Source organism: Aulonocara sp. 'chitande type north' Nkhata Bay, linkage group LG19, assembly GCF_057382095.1.
Source record: "Aulonocara sp. 'chitande type north' Nkhata Bay isolate Kocher_YH1m ecotype deep benthic linkage group LG19, A_spYH_male_GT1.1, whole genome shotgun sequence".
Lineage (NCBI taxonomy): Eukaryota > Metazoa > Chordata > Actinopteri > Cichliformes > Cichlidae > Aulonocara > Aulonocara sp. 'chitande type north' Nkhata Bay.
In genome coordinates this window covers 9971595-9995937 of record NC_141362.1, presented here as the reverse complement: position 1 = coordinate 9995937, position 24343 = coordinate 9971595, and the positions used below count along the sequence as shown (strand labels likewise).

The 24343-nt window shown below is 44.3% G+C and overlaps 1 protein-coding gene and 1 non-coding gene across 2 annotated transcripts; both read left to right on the top strand.

Moving 5' to 3' along the window:
* The first annotated feature begins 17150 nt into the window (after nucleotides 1-17150).
* dkc1 (dyskeratosis congenita 1, dyskerin) lies at nucleotides 17151-21947 on the top strand. Its single transcript, XM_086275395.1, has 15 exons — nucleotides 17151-17250; nucleotides 18126-18181; nucleotides 18264-18350; nucleotides 18703-18794; nucleotides 18870-19054; nucleotides 19287-19351; nucleotides 19529-19655; nucleotides 19738-19868; nucleotides 20078-20221; nucleotides 20407-20527; nucleotides 20711-20829; nucleotides 20902-21005; nucleotides 21323-21365; nucleotides 21439-21588; nucleotides 21713-21947. The coding sequence occupies exons 1-15, from the start codon at nucleotides 17235-17237 to the stop codon at nucleotides 21773-21775; spliced, it is 1503 nt and encodes a 500-aa protein (XP_086131521.1). The 5' UTR covers nucleotides 17151-17234; the 3' UTR covers nucleotides 21776-21947.
* LOC147306502 (small nucleolar RNA SNORD83) lies at nucleotides 20569-20645 on the top strand. The gene has a single exon (XR_015126531.1). It is a non-coding gene; the product is annotated as a small nucleolar RNA SNORD83 (small nucleolar RNA).
* Nucleotides 21948-24343: the final 2396 nt, after the last annotated feature.

The following is a 24343-nucleotide window of genomic DNA, read 5'->3' as shown; positions in this document are numbered from 1 at the left end:
TTGTCAGAATGACTTTCCTTCAAAATCTTCATATTCCTTCATAGGCTTGATGCACCTCTCAGTCTAGAGCACATTTTCCTTTGAATTAAATCCATGCAAAGTCATGAGGCTCCAGGCCCTGATGGGTTTCCTATTGAGTTTATATATATATATATATATATATATATATATATATATATATATATATATATATATATATATTTTTTTTTTTTTTTTTTTAAATATTTAATAATAACTGCCTCCTCTCTGGAACATGGTTCCCTGCCTCCTACATTAACCCGTCTCCAGGCCCCTCTTCTGTGGAACCAGCTTCCAGTTTGGAATCAGGAGACAGACACTATCTCTACTTTTAAGATTAGGCTTCAAACTTTCCTTTTTGCTAAAGCATATAGTTAGGGCTGGACCAGGTGACCCCGAATCCTCCCTAATGCTGGGCTTATGCTGGGCAGACACTGTGCGATTTTTTCAGTCGCGCGATTCAGCTCCTGCTCAAACTGTAGGTTGACTCACAGGGGTTAGAAGTTCATAGGTCACGATGCAGGGTCTCACACTATACGACCCGATGCTCTGATGCGACCTGAGTGCTCACACTGTGCGTCCATAAAAATGAAGGTTATAACAGAAATTCTACAAGTGACCTATGAACATCTAACCCCTTCGAGTCAACCGTACAGTTTGAGCAGGAGCTGAATCGCGCGACTGAAAAAAAATCGCACAGTGTCTGCCCAGCATTAGTTATGCTGCAATAGACGTACGCTGCTGGGTCACAGCAGATGGCCCCGCCCCTCCCTGAGCCTGGTTCTGTTGGAGGTTTCTTCCTGTTAAAAGGGAGTTTTTCCTTCCCACTGTCACCAAAGTGCTTGCTCATAGGGGGTCATATGATTGTTGGGTTTTTCTCAATATTATTGTACACTGTAAAATCTAATATTGTGCTTAATTAACAAATATTAAGTAGACTGAAGTAAGTTACCAGTACTATTCATTCAAAAAGCTGTTCAACTCAATTTATTTGATTTGTCTTAAATCGGAAAAACGTAGTAAGCTGGAAATGTTGCTTTTCCGTGGTTGAACTAAGTACATTTACCCTATACTGTACTTAGGGTTAGGTAGCTTACAACTCACAGGTCGCCTGCTTTACTCGAGTGTTTGGATTCTCTTTATGTTACTTTTGGAGTTTTATATATAAAACATACAAATTAGTCACCCAGGTGTGGATATAAGTATAACCGAAATGATTAACTAGTTCCTAAATTTTTGATTTGGTTTTTGTTTTTAGACAAAACAAAGAACTAGATTGAGAGACGGCATCTGAGGTCATACAAATGGCCTGAAAATGTCAATAGCACCAGATGAAATGGTCATTTTATTTTGTTTTTATCTCATTTTGTGTAAGTAAATACAAACAACCACAGTTTGCTCTGCATTTATTCAAATATCCCACAAACTGACTGCACAGTCTATAGTGAAGTCTGCAAGTTTTTGGACAGTGAAATTTTCTTTGCTGCCCAAATTATTCTGTAGATCATCAGAATGAAAAGCTCTATTTATTATAGAGCCTAAACGGCTCTATAATAAATAGGATTTAGGGATTAACATAGTTGCCATGGTTTCCACTCTTATCTTATTTGTTGTGTGTGACAGGAAAATTCTGGAGAAGGGGAAAGTCAACCCCTTGCAGGCCAGAAAGTAATGGGACAACTTAAAAACAAACAAACAAACAAAGTATGTATGTGTGCTATCAAGAAGATAATTCATAAGAACACAGGTTGATAAATGTGCAATTACTAAGAGTTGTTGTGGTGTTTTTACTTGCCTGCTGTCATTTTTGATTTCCTCTGCCTTTAGGATTGCAAGTATCCAGACTCAGGAGAGGGGGTCAGTGGGAAGCCCACTGCTGGGTTAGGGTAACCCTTGCCCTCATGGATGAGGTGATAGGACAGAGGCATTCCATTAAGCCTCCTGTCCTAATTTCCTCTCTCCCTGAGGACACTCCAGGGCCAAGCACAGCAGTGGGTGACTAAAACTAGTGATGGCCAAATGAAGCTTTCCGAAGCACTGAAGCTTGTATTGAAAAACGGTTCATTACTCGAAGCTTTTCAACACAGTCCTCTCCGGTGACATCTGGTGGTGAAAATTTTGAAGAGCAGCTTGAATCTGCAAAATAAAACGGACTGCTCAATTATCACTGCTCACTCAAGAGTGGAGTTCTCTCTGATATTGGGCCACCGTTCCGTTGCTTTGAACATGTAATTGGTTTTGTTTTCTCGATTGGGGGGCTGAAAAAAATGTAATGCGTATTTGCGTAATACATTTTGATCAATAAACTTTCCCTATTTAAACATGCACTATGGTGTGGCCTTTCTTTGCTCATAACTCCTTGATGTTGGTAAATACAATAAGTGAGCAATATATATAATATACATATGATAATGCACAGCACATTATGGAGTATGCCCCTGCTGTGAAGTCCTGCCTCCATCTACTTGTCGTTTAATCACTGGACAGCTGGACAGGTTCATACAAAATATTAGATTAGGCCAATTGTCCTATACATATTTTTGACCTAGGGGTGGGATTGATTGTGAACTGGAAAGGGAAAATGCTTAGGAAGCTGAGTACGGCTGCATCGTCACTGATTTGTAGAATCATTTTTGATTCGATACAGGATCCGATTCAATTTGATTGGAATCTGGAAAGTTTTGCCTCAGTCAGAAATATTACAAGTCTGATCATTTAACAGTATATATCCATAATTTCGTATCTATTAAAAGAAAGCTGACACATGTGAGACTTAATTAGAGATGTAAACAGAGAGTTATGAAACCTGCAGCTGCAGAAGCCAGCGGAAAAAAAAGAGGCAAACACAGCGCGGACCCGACGACGCACCAAAATCTGACTCTGACGCGTCGGGTCCGCGCTCTGTGTTCACGTTTGTATGCAGAATCCGTAAACCTGCTCGCAGTTACTGTTTTAGCTGCATGGTGTTTGACGACATGTTGTGAGGTTTAACCTGAGATGCTGGCGTTTCAGGCATAATAACGTTAATTTACAAATCGACACGGGATTTTAATGAATCAATATCACTTTATTCAATTTAGCATGGATTGTAATCAGAAAAGCGATAATCAAAACCCACCCCTAATCAAGAACTTGCAAAGTAAAAACATGATCAATGTAAGGTAGCCCTTTTGTTATTTACATTTAAAAAGAGGATTAGTGTTACTGTGCGCTGGCTGAGTCTGTTTCTTTTCTTAGAAATAGTTTCTCCTGCCCTGGAGAAAATCCACTTGCATGGAACAGAAGAGGCTGTGGAGTGCAGGAACTACACTGCAAGTTGGTAGATATGCAGGTATTCCTGGGTCCTGCAGACTATCACCTAAAAACAATAAACAAAATGATTTTCTAAACTGTGTAGCAATGTAATGTACGTATAGTGTCAAATACATTTTTGTAGTCTTCATTAGCTTTAATTCACATGGAAGTGTTCCTGAAGTCATATGCTGTAATGATATTTACATTATGAAAACATGATTTTGGACATTTCAAGTTTTTCACTTCGGCAGATAAAATGAATTGAGCAAAATCAACTCAAAATATTCCCACACGCCAGAACGTCCTCTCTTCCTCGCTGGCTCCATATCTGTCAGTGGAATGATCACCTCGTCGCTATCTGTCACCATCAACACACTCCACGAATCCCGTGGATGATTCACTTCCTTATATCTGTTTGAATCAGGTACCGAAGCAGTTACGTGCGTAATGAAGCTTCGGACGTCACTGGTCACGTGACTTTTGCCAAACGAAGCAAGCCTCGACACAGTGCTTCTGAACCAGTGTGTTGTTTTTTTCGACACACGCTCCGGAGCGTCAGCTTCAAGCGGGCCATCACTAACTAAAACGAAAGCAACGAGGAAGAGTGTCAGCCACCCACAACCTTGGCCCACGCACCTGGTTTAATCATCCACCTGCCACAGATCTGCCTGATTGCCTGAGCCACTATTTAACATGGTGGTTCAGTGGACTTCTTGGTTGGATTGTTGAGTAACTCTTGTCAGTACAGCCTGGTTTGCCTCTGGGTCCAGTGTGAAGTACTAGTCTGTTCTAACTGCGTTTCCTTGTCCTCCTGGACCCGTTCCTGTTTCCTGAGTCTGGCAGTGAGGTGTCAAAGAGGACTTGTAAGTGGAGAGTGAGGAGCGGATGTGTGTAGTGTGTTTTGGAGCCGTTCCCCTTCCATCCCTGGAAATCCCAGCCCTATACATTGCATACACTTTCACCTTTGAACCCAATGTGATTGTAAACAAACGTGACTTTCTGAATTCAGCTGGTCTGCGCCCGAGTAAGTTTCATTGTGAGATTATTAAAGTTTAAAATTGTTTAACAAGCAAATACACAATTAATATAATTAATTTTAACGATCTACTATAGTGGGAATAGTTTGTTGTTCAGCAGAACAGTGTCTGGTATGTTGGCTCATATACTTCTTTGCATTTCAAATAGAAGTTGGGCTGATTCTAACTTCAGGAAGTGTTGTTAATTATTCTTTTTGAATCATACTTATAGGGTTTATAGTAGGTCTTGTACTGGAAATATAAGAAAAAACATGTGATTTAGTCACATTTAATTTGTGTGTAAACAAAATTTTAAAAAGTTGGCACCAATTGTTTTCTTAATTTAGTAGAACTTGAAGAGTTTCTTCAGTGGGTAAACAATTAATATATCTCTCAGAAAATTCATGTTATTTGTAGTACTATGCACTTGCAATGAACAAGCTGTCCAACCTTAGTTTACTATGTTCTGGGAACCAGTTAGATGTTACAGTGTAGGGATTTTACCTTACAGCATAAAGCACCTTGAGACAAATGTTGTTGTCATTTGATGCTATATAAATACAATTGAACCGACTTGAACAAAGACAAATATGCTACTACTACTTGTGAAAAAAGACCCTACTTCCTGTACCTGCTATATATAATCGTGGCTAAAGTGTTAGCAGCTCATTTTGAGATGGTTCTTCCTGGACTTCTCTCACAGGAACAAAACTGCTTCATTAAAGGGCTTCATCTGGTTTTCAGTGTTCACACACTGCTGTCCTGTCTGAATTAGTTGTTTCGCTAAAACCAGAGAAAGCATTTGATTGTGTTGAGTGGAATTATCTCTTTGTTGTGTTGAACAGTGTTGAATGAGGTTGTGGGAAGTGGTTTAGCTGTTTCTTTATGCACATGACCTTCTTCTATGTGCATCCCACCAATCGTGTCTCTTTTGTAGAGGTTCGTTTTTTTTTTTGTTTTTTTGCTCTGGCTTTAAGATTAATCTCGTCAAAAGCAAACGTGTTCCTGTTAATCCTCGAGCTCTAGCACTCAAACAAAATCATTTCCCTTTCAACCTTCAAACATTTCAAACTTCCCATCCATCCATTCGCTTCCGCTTATCCTTTTCAGGGTCGCGGGGGGCGCTGGAGCCCATCCCAGCTGTCATAGGGCGAGAGGCAGGGTACACCCTGGACAGGTCGCCAGTCTGTCGCAGGGCCAACACACAGGGACAGACAACCATTCACACTCACATTCATTCGCACATTCACACCTAGTGACAATTTGGATTATCCAATCAACCTATCCCCACAAGCTGCATGTCTTTGGACGGTGGGAGGAAGCCGGAGTACCCGGAGGGAACCCACGCAAACACGGGGAGAACATGCAAACTCCACACAGAAAGACCCCGGCCTGATGGTGGAATTGAACTCAGGACCTTCTTGCTGTGCGGCAACAGTGCTAACCACCGTGCCACCGTGCTGCTTCCAACTTCCTGTTCTTTATTTTTCCAGTTTGGTTCCCTTAGTTGCCCAGATCAGAGTGTGTTGTATGGGACAGGTGATTATTTCCTGATAATTTACATTTACAATAATTTACCCAGCAGTGGGGAGTAGACTTCATCACAGTAGATGTCTTTCTGAAAGTGCTGTAACTAATTTAGATTCGAAGACTTTATTTATCCCCGAGGGGCAATTGAGAAGTTTAAGAATATAATCCACCCACTGTTATCATCTTCAATGCCATGTACCAACACAGAGCAGAACAGCTATCTGAACACTACTCCAACAGAGGTCGATCATCTTGTTAATAATTTTACCTCCTCACTACGTACGACTCTGGATACTGTAGCTCCTGTGAAAACTAAGGTCTCTAATCAGAAGTACCTGACTCCGTGGTATAATTCTCAAACACGTAGCCTAAAGCAGATGACTCGTAAGCTGGAGAGGAAATGACGTGTCACAAATTTAGAGGATCATCATTTAGCCTGGAGAAATAGTTTGTTGCTTTATAAGAAAGACCTCTACAAAGCCAGAACATCGCCAACTGAACTGCACCAAAGAGCAGCTAGAATCATCCCTCGGACAGAACGGAACAACGCTCGATATTATGTTCTGTTGTGAATAAACATGAATTAATGAGGTTTGTTTTTTACAAAATTCTTTTTAATTATTTTTTTAATGATTCAGTGATAATAGTTTGCATTGTTTCGCTGATGCACAAACTAACAGAAACGTGCAGGAGATTCTTCACAGCACTAACATCAATGGAATGAAGGACGTTTAAGGAAATGATATGAATACTCTGATCTGTCGCTGTGCCTCACACAGTGGAGAAGTACTGAATAGAATAGACTATAAATATCCTTTATTGTCCCTCATTGACATAGTTCATGGTTAAAACAGCTGCTGGGAGGAAGAACCTGCGACTCTATGTGCACCGTAGATGCACCGTGGTACTTTCCCCACCTTCCCCAGACATGTATCCCATGATGCCACACAACACAACCACCTTAGGAGCCTGGAGCTGATGCCACGCTTCTTCCTGCAGATGTTTTCTCCATCCCTGATCTTCCTTCTTCAGCTCTCGGCTCCTACCTTATTTGATGTAATGGTTCTTTCTTCTCCTTTATTTTAGGGTTGATTCGGGGATTGTTATTGGAGAAACACCATACCTTCAAGAGGGCGCAGTGTTGTCCACACAGAACTTAATGTTGTTTGTGATGCTGTCAGTGTCCTCCCATGACGAGCACAGAGATCTCCCCAGACAGTGGAGCTGAAGCAGTCCCTCAGACCATCTCTGGTTTACCCACAGGCTCGAGATGAACCAGGCTGTGATCTGAGCCCCCCAAAGTCTCTGGTGTGGTAGGTAATGTGTTGGGTGAAGGTGAGCAGAGTACAGGACTAAGAGATATAATTCAAATCGGCAGATTGGAAAAGGCCTGGGGATGCTGTGTTTGGAGTCTGCTGGTAACATAACATCGCAGCTGTTGCTGCATTTAGCAGAGGGTCGGACATACAAACAGCACGTGGTAGCACGTGGTTCCTGAGCACCTCCAAGGTGCTCAGGAACTTTTACTCGTGCACCATAGAGAGCATCCTGGCGGGAAACATCTTAACCTGGTTCGGGAACAGCACCATGCAGGACAGACGAGCTCTACAGAGGGTTGTGCGGTCAGCTGAGCGCACCATCCGCTCCGAGCTCCCTGACCTGCACTCAATCTACAGCAGGCGGTGCTGGACCAAGGCCAGGAAGATCGTGAAGGACCTCAGCCATCCCAACAACAGACTGTTCTCTCTGTTGAGGTCAGGAAAGCGATTCCGCTCCCTGAAGACCAACACAGAGAGACTGAGGAGGAGCTTCTTCCCGCAGGCGATACGGTCTCTCAATCACACCACCACACAGTACTGACCCACACATACAGTTCTTACACACACACTGGACTTTCTGGACTTTGGTTTTGCACAACACTGGTCACTATATTCTTCATTTCCGGTTAATACTTGTACAGCTGCTGTTATTGTGTATATATTTATTTATATTTAGATTCCTTCATACATTCTTATATAGTTCTATATTGTGTATTTTGTTGTACAGTTATTTTATTTTCAACTTTAATTTATATATTTATCTTTATCTTATTCTTCCCAGTTAAATTTACCCTTCATTCTAATTTGTGTTGTACAGTTATTTCATTTTTAACCTTAATTTATATTTTATTCCTTCCTAGTTAAATTTACCCTTTTTAATTTTCATATTTATTTCCTATCTTATTCATAGCCTTTTCCTTTTTTGTTTTCTTTAGGTCACGAGCAGTTGTCCAAGCATTTCACTACATATCGTACTGTGTATGACTGTGTACGTGACAAATAAAATTTGAATTTGAATTTTTAATACGGCCTCACTCTAACAGCTAGCAGCTCAGTGACGGGTCTGTCCCTTCTCCTTCGGTTTGCTGACGCAGGATCTGCGACTCTTCCTCCTCAGCTCACAGGGAACATCAGACCACTCACTGACATGCAGCACCACAGAGCTACGGAGACCGAACGGCACATCCCTGGTGTAAGTAACAGGAGCGTGGCTGCTCACAGTCTCCAAGCACAAGAACTATTAAAAAAAACCTACAGTGGGGCAAAAAAGTATTTAGTCAGCCACGGATTGTGCAAGTTCCCCCACCTAAAATGATGACAGGGGTCAGTAATTTGCACCAGAGGTACACTTCAACTGTGAGAGACAGAATGTGAAAAAAAAATCCATGAATCCACATGGTAGGATTTGTAAAGAATTTATTCGTAAATCAGGGTGGAAAATAAGTATTTGGTCAATAACAAAAATACAACTCAATGCTTTGTAACATAACCTTTGTTGGCAATAACAGAGGTCAAACGTTTACTATAGGTCTTTACCAGGTTTGCACACACAGTAGCTGGTATTTTGGCCCATTCCTCCATGCAGATCTTCTCGAGAGCAGTGATGTTTTGGGGCTGTCGCCGAGCAACACGGACTTTCAACTCCCGCCACAGATTTTCTATGGGGTTGAGGTCTGGAGACTGGCTAGGCCACTCCAGGACTTTCAAATGCTTCTTACGGAGCCACTCCTTTGTTGCTCGGGCGGTGTGTTTTGGATCATTGTCATGTTGGAAGACCCAGCCTCGTTTCATCTTCAAAGTTCTCACTGATGGAAGGAGGTTTTGGCTCAAAATCTCACGATACATGGCCCCATTCATTCTGTCCTTAACACGGATCAGTCGTCCTGTCCCCTTGGCAGAAAAACAGCCCCATAGCATGATGTTTCCACCCCCATGCTTCACAGTAGGTATGGTGTTCTTGGGATGCAACTCAGTATTCTTCTTCCTCCAAACACGACGAGTTGAGTTTATACCAAAAAGTTCTACTTTGGTTTCATCTGACCACATGACATTCTCCCAATCCTCTGCTGTATCATCCATGTGCTCTCTGGCAAACTTCAGACGGGCCTGGACATGCACTGGCTTCAGCAGCGGAACACGTCTGGCACTGCGGGATTTGATTCCCTGCCGTTGTAGTGTGTTACTGATGGTGACCTTTGTTACTTTGGTCCCAGCTCTCTGCAGGTCATTCACCAGGTCCCCCCATGTGGTTCTGGGATCTTTGCTCACCGTTCTCATGATCATTTTGACCCCACGGGATGAGATCTTGCGTGGAGCCCCAGATCGAGGGAGATTATCAGTGGTCTTGTATGTCTTCCATTTTCTGATGATTGCTCCCACAGTTGATTTTTTCACACCAAGCTGCTTGCCTATTGTAGATTCACTCTTCCCAGTCTGGTGCAGGTCTACAATACTTTTCCTGGTGTCCTTCGAAAGCTCTTTGGTCTTGGCCATGGCGGAGTTTGGAGTCTGACTGTTTGAGGCTGTGGACAGGTGTCTTTTATACAGATGATGAGTTCAAACAGGTGCCATTCATACAGGTAACGAGTGGGGGACAGAAAAGCTTCTTACAGAAGACGTTACAGGTCTGTGAGAGCCAGAGATTTTCCTTGTTTGAGGTGACCAAATACTTATTTTCCACCCTGATTTACGAATAAATTCTTTACAAATCCTACCATGTGAATTCATGGATTTTTTTTTCACATTCTGTCTCTCACAGTTGAAGTGTACCTCTGGTGCAAATTACTGACCTCTGTCATCATTTTAAGTGGGGGAACTTGCACAATCGGTGGCTGACTAAATACTTTTTTGCCCCACTGTACGTTGTCCACAAAAAGATCTGCTCCTTGTGTGTGAACGCAAACCGGAAGAAACAGAAACACACAGAACGTCAATGCCACTTGTTCCAAGTTTTCGAGTTTCATGTAGTGTTTAGTCTTCCCGGGCGATCGTGGCTCAAAAGTTGGGAGTTTGTCCTGTAATGGTAAATGGCCTGCATTTGTATAGCGCTTTTCTAGTCCCTAAGGACCCCAAAGCGCTTTACACTACATTCAGTCATCCACCCATTCACACACACATTCACACACTGGTGATAGCAAGCTACATTGTAGCCACAGCTGCCCTGGGGCGCACTGACAGAGGCAAGGCTGCCGGACACTGGCGCCACCGGGCCCTCTGACCACCACCAGTAGGCAAACATGGGGTTAGTATCTTGCCCAAGGATATTTGGCATCCAGGAGGCAGCCTGGGATCGAACCACCGATCTTCTGATTAGTGGCTGACCTGCCCTGCCACCTGAGCTACAGCCACCCCGGAAGGTTGCCGGTTCGAGCCCCGGCTTGGACAGTCTTGGTTGTTGTGTCCTTGGGCAAGACACTTCACCCGTTGCCTACTGGTGGTGGTCAGAGGGCCCGGCGGCGCCAGTGTCCGGCAGCCTCGGCTCTGTCAGTGCGCCCCAGGGTGGCTGTGGCTACAATGTAGCTTGCCATCACCAGTGTGTGAATGTGTGTGTGAATGGGTGGATGACTGGATATGTAAAGTGCTTTGGGGTCCTTAGGGACTAGTAAAGCGCTATATAAATACAGGCCATTTACAGTTTACCATTCCCAGTTTAGGTTTTGTTAGCTCTGTGTAGTCGCTCTTTGCTTTTGTTTATTCTTCAGTTCCACCATAATAAAGGTGTCTGCATTTGGGTCTTCATTTTCATCTCCACATGATCTGCCTTTGTAAATCGTGACAGTCATAAAAACTGAGTACTGAGTAGGAGCTGCTCCCTCAAATCCGAGGACTTCATCCTCCATTGGAAAAGGGTGGAGCGCTCAGTCCAGGTCATGGACAAGTTGCTGCCTAAAGTGGAGGAGTTTAAGTACCTCAGGGTCTTGTTCACGAGTGAGGGGAAGGAAGAGCAAGAGATAAAGAGTGACTCTTGATTTACCTGTCATTCTACGTCCCTACCCTCACCTATAGTCTAGGTCAGGGGTCTGCAACCTTTAACACCCAAAGAGCCATTTGGACCCGGTTTCCACGCAAAAGAAAACACTGGGAGCCGCAAATACTTTTTTAAATCTAAAATGAAGATAACACTGTATACGTTGTTTTTTTTTACCTTTATGCTTTGTGTGAACAACTAAAATAAGTAAAGTTTATTTATTAAGCGCTTTTCACAGACAGGCAGTCACAGAGCGCTGTACACAAATATTAAAATAAACAATAGACATACACAATGTAAAAGATCAAATGTAAATAATGTAAAGATTATAAAATGCGTAGATCAACAAAAGGCTTGTTTGAACAGAAAAGTTTTGAACTGCTTTTTAAAAGAATCCACAGAGCAACTAAGGTGTGTTGTTTATGAACTCCATGAAGTGCTACAGAGAAAAGTACATTTATGTAATTAACACATTTTGAACTCTTAAAGAAATATAACAAAAGGAAAGACGCTGAACTAAAATGATCCAGCAAACAAAAACTGTTGTGAGCCTCCACCCTTGTATCGCCTTTGGGCTTTTGGAGCCTTGACCTGACTTTTAAAAAGTAATTGGAAAAAAGCTCTATGCTGCTAAAAATGAAAAATAGATATTTACAAAATTCTGCCTAAATATGTATATTACCTGGTTAATGTGTGTGGCGGGGCGTGGTCTGCAGTGCTGCTGCATGGGAAGCGGACGCACCTGAGCGGGACCCGCAATCACGCCTCGCCGCCTTAAAGTCTGTGCTCTCTCTGCTGTTGAAGAGCTACAGCCGGCTGTATGCGTACAGCAACCGCGTGTGAAAAGTGGTCAATAAAGAGATGCTGAAAAACGTGTTCATGCAAACATCGTCGGGTCTGCCGTCGTATGTTTACAATGGGACTTCTGCCCCTGAACCTCTGCGCACAGCGTCTGCAGATCGGGGCTTTCATCTTTACGTAGGACTGTCGTGTGAGGCGTAAGTGGTGTTTGTTTTTAACATAGTTCACGGTGGAGAACAGCTGCCGACATAATGTGGATCCGAAGATCCATAACTGGCCTACCTGGGGTTGAAAGTCTCGATAAATGCACGGCGTTTCGGCGGGTACACCGGCTTCCACGAGTGTGACGCTTATTTTGAGCAATGAAAAAATAAAGATATAATTTTATTTTTATATTTCAATATAACAATTATCTTCCAATTTAGAACTACAAGTTAAAAAAAGAACTAAACACAAATAAAATACACTTCAGCAAAATACTTCTAATTTATTTTCCCAAACCACCCGGAGCTGCAAAATAAAGACTAAAGAGCCGCATGCGGCTCGCCGACCCCTGGTCTAGGTAGTGCCCAAAAGAATGAGTTTACGGATACAAGCAGCAGAAATCAGCTTTCTCTGAAGGGTGGCTGGCCTCTTCTGTGGAGATAGGTTGGGCCGCTATTCCTCTGGATCGAAAGTGGCCAGTTGAGAAGGTTGGTTGCACCTGGGTGCCTCCTGGGAGGTGTTTCGAAATGAGGCCCCAGGGCAGATCCAGGATATGCTAGAGAGATGAAATCTCTCAGCTGGCCTGGGAACACCGCACTGACACATACAGCCAATCGGATCCTATCCACATATGAATTACTTTTATAATACATATAACATGGCAATGGGCCCAAACTCCAGATTTACACAGTCAAGGACTCTCTTCCATAAAGGCAGTACCATTAACTTAGCTATGAACTTAGCAATGATGTTAAACTGCAGCAGCTCAGCTGTAAAAATGGGAATATCTGATCTTACACCCAACACTGTGCATCACACACACATTACGGCACGTGTGTTTTCAGCATGTCAGAGGTAACTCACTATCAGAGCTCCAGGTAACAGGCTCTGAGACGAGTTCCTGGGAGAGGAGGCAGCTTTTGGGGGCAGACGGGCTCCACCTCAACACCTGGGGACGCCGTTTGCTGTCCGCCAATTTGGCATTTGGCGTACAGCACTCCCGCACACGGCCCTGTCATTACCCCAAACCGACATTACCTGCTGATCTGTCCGCCACTGACTGATGTCCCTCTGGTCCCAGCTCCTATATTTGTTCCACTTTTAACAGTAATACACAAAACTCTGGACTCGGACCTCTCTCCCACAGTCAACACAATACCCGTCATAATCACAAACAGAGAGCAACAGAATCATCATAAATCCAGTAACTCCAAAAACATTAATAACCTCCGGCCTCTTCAAAGATGTCAACATCCATTGAACTCTACTGTCAAAAATCCACCAGTCTCAGTCAGTATGGCACTTTTAAATGTCCGCTCTCTGTTGAACAAGTCTTTTATTATTAATGATTTAAGTTTAGATAATAAACTTGATTGTTTATTTTTAACTGAAACGGCTGGGCTCGGATGCACCAGCTGTTCTCACTGAGGCCTCCCCACCAAATTTTAATTTCTCTTTTTCTATTAGAAGTGGTGAGAGAGGTGGTGGGACTGCATCTTTAGCCAACAACACACTCACCTCCAAACACATTTTATTTGATCATTTTACCACTTTTGAATTTCATGCTATTGTTTTTAGCAGCCCTCCAGTTTTATCTGTCACAGTTTACAGACCACCTAAAGACAGCGCTGCTTTTATCAAGGAATTCTCTGAATTTTTAACAAACATACACTCAAAATATAACATGATAATTCTAACCGGTGATTTTAACCTGCACATAGATAATCCTTCTGACCCTGCATCAAAAGAATTCTAAAACATTCTTCACTGTTTGGATTTTACCCAGCACGTCACGCAGCAACAACAGAGGAGCAACACGTCACGCAGCAACACACTCTGGACCTGGTCATCACCCATGGGCTGTCCACCAGGGTGTCCTCTGTTGTTGACTTGGCTGTCTCTGACCACTACTGTGTGTTTTTTAACATCACCGGTTTTATTCAGCGGAAGACCTCAGTGCGAACTGTGAGGAGGCGCTATCTAACCTCTGAAGTGGCTGCAAGTTTAAGTTTCAAGAAATTCATACTTCACCAAAATAATCAGTGATAACAAAAATAATCCCAAGGTCCTCTTTTCCACCATAGATCAATTATTTAACCCTGATTTTAACAGCTCCCAAAGAACCCCCACAGACTCGCTCTGTGAGCAGTTTGCAGACCACTTCAGGGGAAAAGTCAGCACCATCAGATCTGATATTTTATCTTCTCACGATATGATTGTAAACACATCTGAGGGCTCGATTGTACCTGAGGAGACACTGGACAGCTTTGTCCTGGTTAATGCTGAGAACCTTCAGAAAGTTTTCTCCACAGTGAGACCCACCACATGTCTTTTAGATCCAATCCCTTCTTCACTCTTTAAAACACTTTACTTTTTTTAAAAAAACTATATTTTTTGAGGTTGAGCTTTTATACATGATGAATTGCTCTCTTCAGTTGGGTGTCTTCCCTGCTGCCTTTAAAACGGCGGTGGTGAGGCCCCTTCTGAAGAAGAGCAATTTGGATTGTAATGATTTTAATACAGACCTGTATCCAACTCACCATTTTTAAGTAAAATCTTAGAATAACGTGTTTTGACTCAGATTAATGACTTTTTGAATGATAGACAGATCCTGGAGATATTCCAGTCTGGATTTAGGGTGAACCACAGCACAGAGACGGCTCTCCTAAAGGTTCTAAATGATCTTAGATGTAACTGGGACGCCCAAAAGCTCTCAGTCCTGGTGCTACTGGATCTAAGCGCAGCCTTTGATACAGTAGACCACGCTATTCTTTTAAACAGACTGAAACACATGGTGGGCCTCTCTGGTGCTGTACACAACTGGTTCACTTCCTGTCTCTCAGACAGAACTTTTATGGTGAGTATGGATACATGCTCCTCTAAGATCCATAGAATGACATGTGGTGTGCCTCAAGAGTCGGTTCTAGGCCCTGTACTTTTTAATTTGTATATGCTCCCTCTCGGCAGTGTCATCAGGAGGCATGGAGTGAACTTCCACAGTTACGCTGATGACACGCAGCTGTACATCTCCGTGTCTCCTGATGACACCAGACCAATGGATGCTCTTTTTAACTGTATTCTAGATATAAGATCTTGGATGGCAGAAAACGTTTTACAGCTTAACCAGGACAAAACTGAAGTTTTAATCATCGGTCCTGAGGCTCAGAGAGAGAAACTCTTGTCTAAATTACAGGCATTTTCACTATGTCCTTCGCTACAAGTGAAAAACCTGGGTGTTATTTTTGACTCTGAGCTTGGTTTTATCCCACATATTAAACATGTAACCAAAATTGGATTTTTTCATTTTAAAAATATAGCCAGAGTCCGCCCTATTCTCTCTCGGGCCAACACGGAGATGCTGATGCATGCTTTTATTACCAGTCGCATTGATTACTGCCCTGCTCTCTGGTCTCCCCAAAAATAATATTTCACCTTTACAACTTTTACAAAACTCTGCAGCTCGTGTGCTGACGAAGACCAGAGGGCGGGCCCACATTACACCGGTTTTAGAATCGCTGCACTGGCTCCCCGTGTGTTTCAGGATCGATTTTAAAGTTCTTTTATTGGTTTTTAAATGTCTTAATGGTCTTGGGCCTTCTTATCTCTCAGATCTGCTTTTACCATACGAACCCTCGCGGACCCTGAGGTCCTCTGGTACTGGCCTTTTGATTGTTCCCAAAGTCAGGACACATACTCACGGAGAGGCAGCTTTTCAGTGGTATGGTCCTCGTCTGTGGAACAGCCTGCCGGAGGAGCTCAGGGCCGCAGAGAACGTACATGTTTTTAAGAACAGGCTCAAAACCACCTTTTTAATTTAGCTTTCACCTAACGTTTATTTATTTTATGCTTATTTATTCTATCCTGTTATTCTATTTATTAATTTAGGCTTTACCTAATATTTATTGATTTTATTCTTATTCATTTTTTATCTTCTTACTCTATTTATATTTATATTGAACCCCATTCTTATTTATTTTATCTTTTTATTCTGTATATACTCTTATTGGGTCATAGCTCCAGTGTTTCCTCGGAGGGCGCTCTCTGCACCGGGGCTGTGATCGACCGTGGCTGCTGGGGCTCTGGGGGTCCTCTCAGCCTGGCTGGGGGGGCTTCTTTGTCTCCCTCCTGCTGTGTGCCCGGCCTGGAGGCTGCGGTCTGTGACCGGCTCCCGGTGCAGATGGCTCCCTGTGATACTGTTTCCTCACCTGGCTCATGTGTGCCCAGCCCAAGTTTACTCTTTAAGTGTGCGTGTGTGTGTGTGCGTGGGGGGGGGGGTATGTATCCATGATCGTTTATGTTAATGAGAGTGTGGGGAGTGAGTTGGAGGGCACGGTAGGGTGGGCTGCTTTTAACCATGTAATTCATTTTGTGCTACATTGCTGTATGAAAAGTGCTTTATAAATAAAGATTGATTGATTGATTGATTGATTGATTGATTACCTGCTCTTCTTCCTCTGCTCTTCTTTTTGGCCCTAAACACAGATGAAGTCACCTGGACACCAAAGGTCAGGAAGAACAAATGTAATCCTTCTCTTCTCTTTTTGTTTATATGTAGAAAAAGGAAAAACTTAATAAAAAGTAGATCAAAAACGGAAGAAAACTCTGATCCACATATGAACATTACCTGATGCTGCTGAAGTGATGCAGTGCACCGACAGCGTGTTCGTGTCATCGGGTGAACGATCCACGCTCTGTACATTTATATTTTAAAAAGTTGATTCAGGATTTAATGAATCGGTATTGCGTTATTCAAACTAAATTCAATTTGAATCGGGAAATCGATTTTTTAAACCCACCCCTAGTTTGGTCACACAGGAGGAGCCTCACTCACATGTCCACTTTCCCATCAGGACATGTAGTAACACTGAGGAGGAGTCACAGTGGGAGTCACTCAGTCTGAACTTTGACCTTCAGGTCGCTCCTGTTTCTGAAATCTGGAAGAAGCGAGGAATGAAAGACACGTTTGGTGATCTCCACACCACGAGGTGGCGGTAAACCCCTCCGCTTCTGCCAACACCAAAGAAGAAGGAGGAGCAGGGGGAGAAGAGGAGGAAGGGGTCGCGGTGCGCGCTCAGTCGACGGAAGATGGCGGACACAGAAGGTGAGCACGAGGCTCGTCTCTTCCAAACTTTCAGCTTTTAGTTTTAATCAGAATCAAATTCACGTAAGAGACTGGACAGAACCAGAACCTCCGCGCCTGCGCACATCCGCTCGCTACGCGCAGCCTCTTCGACTGAGCAGAACTGCGTTTAAAAAGCAGAAAACACGTTTTCCAGAAAAAAACGCCTTTTGATCGTGAATGTTCTGAGTCTGTTTGTTGGGTTTAAGGTTAAGATGATCTGGGGACCGGTTCGAGCTCAGGTACACGTGACAGTGTGTGTCTGCGTGTGTGCAAGCCGCGTGTGTGCAGCACGTGTGCAACCGCAAACTGACTTTAACTGTTCAGGTGGATCGTGTGTTGGTAGGATCTGATCAGTGAGCTGGATCGGATCAATCCGCGGATTTTAATCGATCTGCAGGTTTGGTTGAGCTGCTGGGAGGTCTCGGTGCCGACTGAGCTGGGTTTGAATCACTTTCAGTCAGTCTCTGCTGGGATCGATCACTAATTGATTATTACGATCGGGTCCAGTTCACTGCATCGATCTGCGGCCGCGTTAAACATCTTGATTATTAATCGCCTGATTACTGATAAGTTGAGCAATTGAGCAAGGCCTGTTAGCTCTGTGTATTAGCCACTTCATGCTAACAACCACGTGTGGCAGGGAGGCCACGTGGTTGTGCAGCTGCGCACGAGGGAGAGAAGAATGAGCCGATTTAACCTGTGAAATAATTACAGTTCGTGTCACCATTTTGGCACCAGATTTTTTTTTCCCACCTTTTGTGTTAGATCATCTTAAAGCAGGTCAAAGACAGAAGTCTGCCTGCAGACTGAGCATGCTCATTGTCACCCTGATGTCAGGTTTGTTGGTTTTTCAGCAACGTCAGTGAAGAAGAAGAAGAAAGTGAAGAGAGTCAGTGAAGAAGATCTTGGGGTGAGTCAGAAGGTCAGAGGTCGCCATTTCAGCGCCTGGCACTGTGAAGTGTGTGAACAAACTTCTTGTTTTTGTTGTTCAGGAAGTCCAGCAGAGCGGGGACTTCTTCATCCGCCCAGAGTCCAAAGTCGCCTCATTGGACACGTCGCAATGGCCACTGCTGCTAAAGGTAGGTCACCTGAGTCTGCCTGTTATTGTCACCATACTACTTCCTGTCAAGTGATGGTCATGTGATGTGATGAGCCTGTTTATCCATTCGCTGAGTGCTGCCTTTGAGTCGCAGTCGGTGCTTCTGCTCCTGTTCTGGGGGCGGAGCCTCTCGGTTGGGGTCCTGGCAGCGTCCCGGCGTTCTGCCGGACGACAGACAGAACCTCGCCAAGAGAACGGTGCAACTCGACCGCTGCCAAGACGACTTCCTGTTCTGATCATATGACACTGCAACCCATATCCAAGAGCCTGACAGTGTGCTGTGTTGCTCTTCAAACAGGAAGTGACGTTCTGTGTGTGTTTTTTATCTGCAGAACTTTGATAAGCTGAATATCCGGACGGCGCACTACACGCCGTTACCGAGCGGCAGCAACCCACTGAAGAGGAACATCCACGACTATGTCAGGTACCGCCCCGCCGACACACCTCACCAATACGCCATCCCAGCGCCCCTCTGATTCTACTTGCTGTTTCCTGTCAGGTCAGGCTTCATTAACCTTGACAAACCAGCAAACCCATCATCCCACGAGGTCGTGGCGTGGATCCGGCGGATCCTTCGAGTCGAGAAGACGGGTCACAGCGGCACGCTTGACCCGAAGGTCACAGGCTGCCTGATCGTCTGCATCGACCGAGCCACCCGGTTGGTCAAGTCCCAACAAAGTGCAGGTAATGATTACCACTTCCTGTTCCTGTTGGAGGTGATCATTGTGATGCCACACAGAAGATTGGTTCACGTGTGGCAGGTCACACCTTTGCAGCGATCAATTGCTGTGACCAGTTTATGATCAGCTGACAGGAAGTGGTTCACCTCTGTAGTCCGGCTCGCCGTCTTTGCCCCTCGCCAAGGCGTGGGCCCAGTAAACTGCTGCCGCCTCACTGCTCTCTGTGTTTATTGCAGGTAAAGAGTACGTGGGAATAGTTCGGCTGCACAACGCCATCGAGAGCGAGCACGTTCTGGCCCGGGTAAGACTTCCTGCCGCCAAGCGCTCGCTCATCGATCTGCTCGAGTATTGATTGGCGTGCTTATCGATCATAAGAAAGCTCCTTTTTGATTAAAAACATCCTAATACAGTTTTCCTGAAGCTCTTATTGGCTGGCTGCCAGTCATGTGACCTCCACTGACTGGGATTATATCTGCAGGGGCTGGAGACGCTGACGGGCGCTCTGTTCCAGCGGCCGCCACTGATCGCCGCCGTCAAACGTCAGCTGAGAGTTCGAACGATTTACGAGAGCAAACTCATTGAGTACGACCCCGAGAGGAGGCTTGGTGAGCGAGACGATCATTTGGCGTTTAATCGCTTCACCTGTGTGGGGGCGCAGTGATGTCACAGGTCACGTCTTTCCTGCAGGTATATTCTGGGTGAGCTGTGAGGCGGGGACATACATTCGCACGCTGTGCGTCCACCTGGGGCTGATGCTCGGCGTTGGAGGCCAGATGCAGGAACTGAGGAGGGTCCGGTCAGGGGTCCTGGGAGAGAAGGTGAGCGTCACTTCCTGTGTGATGTCACTGTGGTTTCAAAGTGTTGAGTCCAGGCCCGCTGCTCAGTGCAGGTCTGTCAATTGAACTTTGACACAGAGACGGCGATGGAGAGGTGGTGGACATGGCGTGTCCAAACCCCGAACCCGAGTATCGCCGACATGACATCGCAGCACTTAATGATGACATCACTCACCGGATCTCTGTTTCAGGACAATTTGGTGACGATGCACGACGTGCTGGACGCTCAGTGGCAGTTCGACCACAACAAAGACGAGTCGTACCTGCGCCGAGTCATCTTCCCGCTTGAGAAGCTGCTTGTGTCACACAAACGCCTCGTGATGAAGGACAGCGCCGTGAGTCTTCCTTGCCATCCTCCCAGTTTAGAAAACAACTGTGAATGTTAAAGTGGAGGTCACCTGTTTGGTGAAAGTCAGGCAGATGCTCGCCGTATTTCACCTGTTTGTCAGCGAGATTAACAGTCATTGATGAGCTGCTGAATTTTACCTGCACAGGTGACACTGAAAACATCTGTCTGCAGGTGAACGCCATCTGTTACGGAGCCAAGATCATGCTGCCAGGTGTGCTCAGGTATGAAGACGGCATCGAGGTGAACCAGGATATCGTTGTCATAACAACAAAGGGCGAGGCCATCTGCACAGGTGAGTTAGTGTGTGATGCCGTCACGTCCTGGTCAGGTGAAGCCACGTGATGAGTTGAGTAGCTGCAGCAGCTTTCGGGCCGTGATGACTTGCTATCTATCACCCATAACTGATGGCTCCGCCTCTGCTCGATCGAGGTTATCAATTAGCGATGGGGTCATTGACCAGTTTGTTTTTGTGCAGCGGTGGCGCTGATGACCACAGCAGTGATATCCACATGTGACCATGGCGTGGTGGCAAAGATCAAGAGGGTGATCATGGAGAGGGACACGTATCCCCGCAAATGGGGCCTGGGACCAAAGGTGCGCCTGACAACACTGATCAGCTGTGAGCGAATAACCCGATCGAGTGTTTAACGAGTTTTTGTTAATCAGGCGAGTCATAAGAAGATGCTGATTCAGAAGGGACTGCTCGACAAACACGGCAAGCCCAATGGCAGCACGCCGGCCGACTGGAAGGACCAGTACGTCGACTACAGGTACGTGCAGGGGTGGGGTCCAAGTGGAGGACAGGTGCACGTTTCTTATTCGGACACAGTAAGAACACCTGAAGATGATTCTGTAGCGTGAGGTAAAGTCGGGCAGGTGAAGCAGACAGTTATCCCTCGCCGAGCTGGCGTGCTCTCCGAGGGAGTCAGTCTGCGACAGCAATGTTCGGGTCTGGGCTCCTTCACTCAGCTTCCTGCTGATCTGCAGCTCGCCTGAGAACAGTCATGTGACAATGTCCACCCCAGCTGTCACTCTTCTGAGTTCAGCAGGAAGTGTTTAAGGTTTTGGTTTGTTTGTTTTTAAACAGTGTCTCCCAGGCGACCGGGGAGTCGGGCGATGCTTCAACAAAGGTAAACTCGAACAGTAATCACTCAAATCAGGTGTAGTCTGAGCTGATGCTGACCTTTGAGCTCTGATCTGCAGAGGAAGCGGGAGGTGACGGAGAGTGAAGGTGAAACGCCACCCAGCACACCGTCTGCAGAGGAGGCAAAGAAAGAGAAGAAAAAGAAGAAAAAGGAGAAGAGGCTGAAGCTGGCAGAGGCGGAGGCGGAGGACACGGGCCCAGAAGCACAGGTGAGTGCGTCTGTGACGTAACTGTGCAGCAGGAAGAAACTCTTAAACGACTGCACAGAGGCTTGTCTGCATTTTTCAACAGTGTGCGTGTGACTCGTGTTTTCATCATGGCTTCTTCCTGCAGGTTGTGGAGAGCGCAAAGAAAAAGAAGAAGAAGAAGAAACAAAAGGAAGGTGACACAGAGTAAGGAGTCTCAGGTGAACGGGTGGCGAGACCCGGCCCACGTCAACCCTGAGTGCAGATGGTTGTGGGAGTTCTGCATGCAAGCAGAACATAACGTTATTTTGTAAAAATATTTTTTTAAACTGTAAATACCTGTTTGTACTTTTAAGATTAAATGTTTTTTGTTCTGAAACTGAGCTTGAGCTTTTTGTTTGTTTGGTTTGTTTTTTGAAAATTTGACCTCGGACCAGAAATAAAAGCTTTATCATATACTTGTATATGTCATTATGTGACTTCAGGACACAGTTGAGAAAATTGTAGCTGGTCTGGTTGTAATCTCATTACATTTCCTCCTGAAATGCAACAACTATGGTAGAGGAGGGGGTGTGGCAGCAACTTTCCACTTTAGCTTATTAATCAAGACATGTTTAGATTCATTTGAAAGCCTGACTGAGCTTTTTCCACCTGAGCTCAGAAACCAGTCCTGTTATCATCCAACTGGCCCTTAGTCAGAGTTTAATTCCTCAGACCTTTTTAATCTGATTTAGTGTTAGTCCCAAATAAATAATTACAGTGCCTGACGGTCAGTGCTCCGTTAAGCTGAGCAGTCCTTTAATTAATAATGACTTTCTTCAAAAGTAAAATTTTTACCCTTAGAAAAAAAATATTTGAAGAGTTTCAGTCAGGTTTCAGAGCTCATCACAGCACAGAAACAGCTTTAGTGAAGGTTACAAATGATCTTCTTATGGCCTCTGACAGTGGACTCATCCCTGTGCTTGTCCTGCTAGACCTTAGTGCAGCATTCGATACTGTCGACTAGCAGTGGGTTTTGTTTATCGATTAAAATCTATTCTAGCTTGGATAATGTGATATCGATTCATTAAAATCCTGAATCGATTTTTAAATTTATTTTTCCTGAAACGCCAGAATCTCAGGTTAAATCTCACAGAATTTCAACAACCACCAAACATTTAAAACAGTAAATGAGAGCAGTAACACGCTTCTGCACAGAGACGTAAACACAAAGCGCCGACGGATCAGAATCGGTGAGATGTAGTCTTTCTCACCGACGACACGGTTGGGGCTGAAAGCTGACAGCTCGCTGATTCTGATGTTTTGGCGCTGGAATATAACAGGGGAAAATAACAGGGCTGGACTGGGACAAAATATCGGCATTTTGACTAGTGACCGGCCCACCATGGTATTATAGGAAAAGTCCTAAATCCTTTAAAGCCTTTATAATAAGCTTAAACCTACACCACCTTCCATATTCTGGTATTCTGAACAGTAACACCTAATTTATAATTACATATACCTATAACTAAAAGGGTTGCCAACTCCCAGCAAAGAAAAAAAGTAGGGAACCACTCCCCCACCCTCTGCCTCAAGATGCTTAACTAACAAAACCGATTTAAATTTAATGCACGTATACAACAAATGCACATAAATCTATTATTTTTCTCCAGTAATTAAATAGATTCAACATCTTTCTTCAACAGAATTGCAGACTGCACAGATGGTACCTTAACAAAGTAAAGAAAACTATAACCTACTAGGGTATATACTAACTAGACTTGATATTTACTGAATACAATAATGGATTTCTATACATTTGACATCAGATGAAAACGTTGGTTGAAAGATTCAGATAATTATTTGTTAAAAGTGAGACATTTTAAATGAGAACAAGAAAGAAAAGTATTTCTTTGTGCCCCCCTCCTCTCCCTGTTAATGCCCTACCTGCCCCCCTGGCAACTAGGGCTGCCACGATTAGTCGACTAGTCACGATTACGTCGACTATCAAAATCGTCGACGACTAATTTAATAGTCGACGCGTCGTTTGAAGCTAGATCCCAAAAGACGCAGGAATAAGTAGCAGGATTTAAGAGTGTAATAACGGACTGAAACAGAAGATGGCAGCACTGCATGTACAAGGATGCCAGCTGCCATTAAACCCCGAAGAAGAAGCAGCTGTGTCCCAGAATTCATAGCGCGGCCCTGCTCAGTTTCCAACAATGGTGGCAGCTAGTTGGTTTTAATATTACTCTTATTATTCTTTCTGGGTCACAAAATAAACGTTTAACATATTTTCAGGGAAAATGTGTAAACCTCAAATATCTGCTCAGTTTATCAAGATACCACATATTTTCAAAAGCTCTCCGACATTTTCGGAGACGTCTGTTACCCACTAGCTCGATAGCTAGCCGGGGGCTAGGCTCACTAGAGCCGTGAGAACACCGGACTCCCGGCTTCAAACCCACCGCTGTCTTTCGCTACTCAGGTTAAACATGATATATAAGTCACTTAGATAACTTAAAAATGTTATTGTTTGGCTTTTTTCACTGTTTTATTTGTTCCTGAGTAAATCGGTTTGGCTGAGATTAAAGTTATAGTTTTTACACAGCTGAATAAATGTCAAGCGGACAACTGATTATCAGAAGTGTGAGACGGTCGAGAGTTTACTCCGGTGTCCTGTTATATTTTAGATACCAAGGAGCAGACGGCTGAGTTTATTAAACTCCAATGAAACAATCTGCAAATGTCATTAAAATTTAATAAACTATCATCTTGTCTTTATTTTTAGTTAGCACAG

Bases quoted from the DNA above. Each gene is read 5' to 3' on its own strand.
- dkc1 (XM_086275395.1), top strand. The intron at 20,222-20,406 runs GTGAGTCTTCCT...ATCTGTCTGCAG, and splicing joins TCGTGATGAAGGACAGCGCC to GTGAACGCCATCTGTTACGG. The intron at 20,830-20,901 runs GTGCGCCTGACA...TTTGTTAATCAG, and splicing joins AATGGGGCCTGGGACCAAAG to GCGAGTCATAAGAAGATGCT.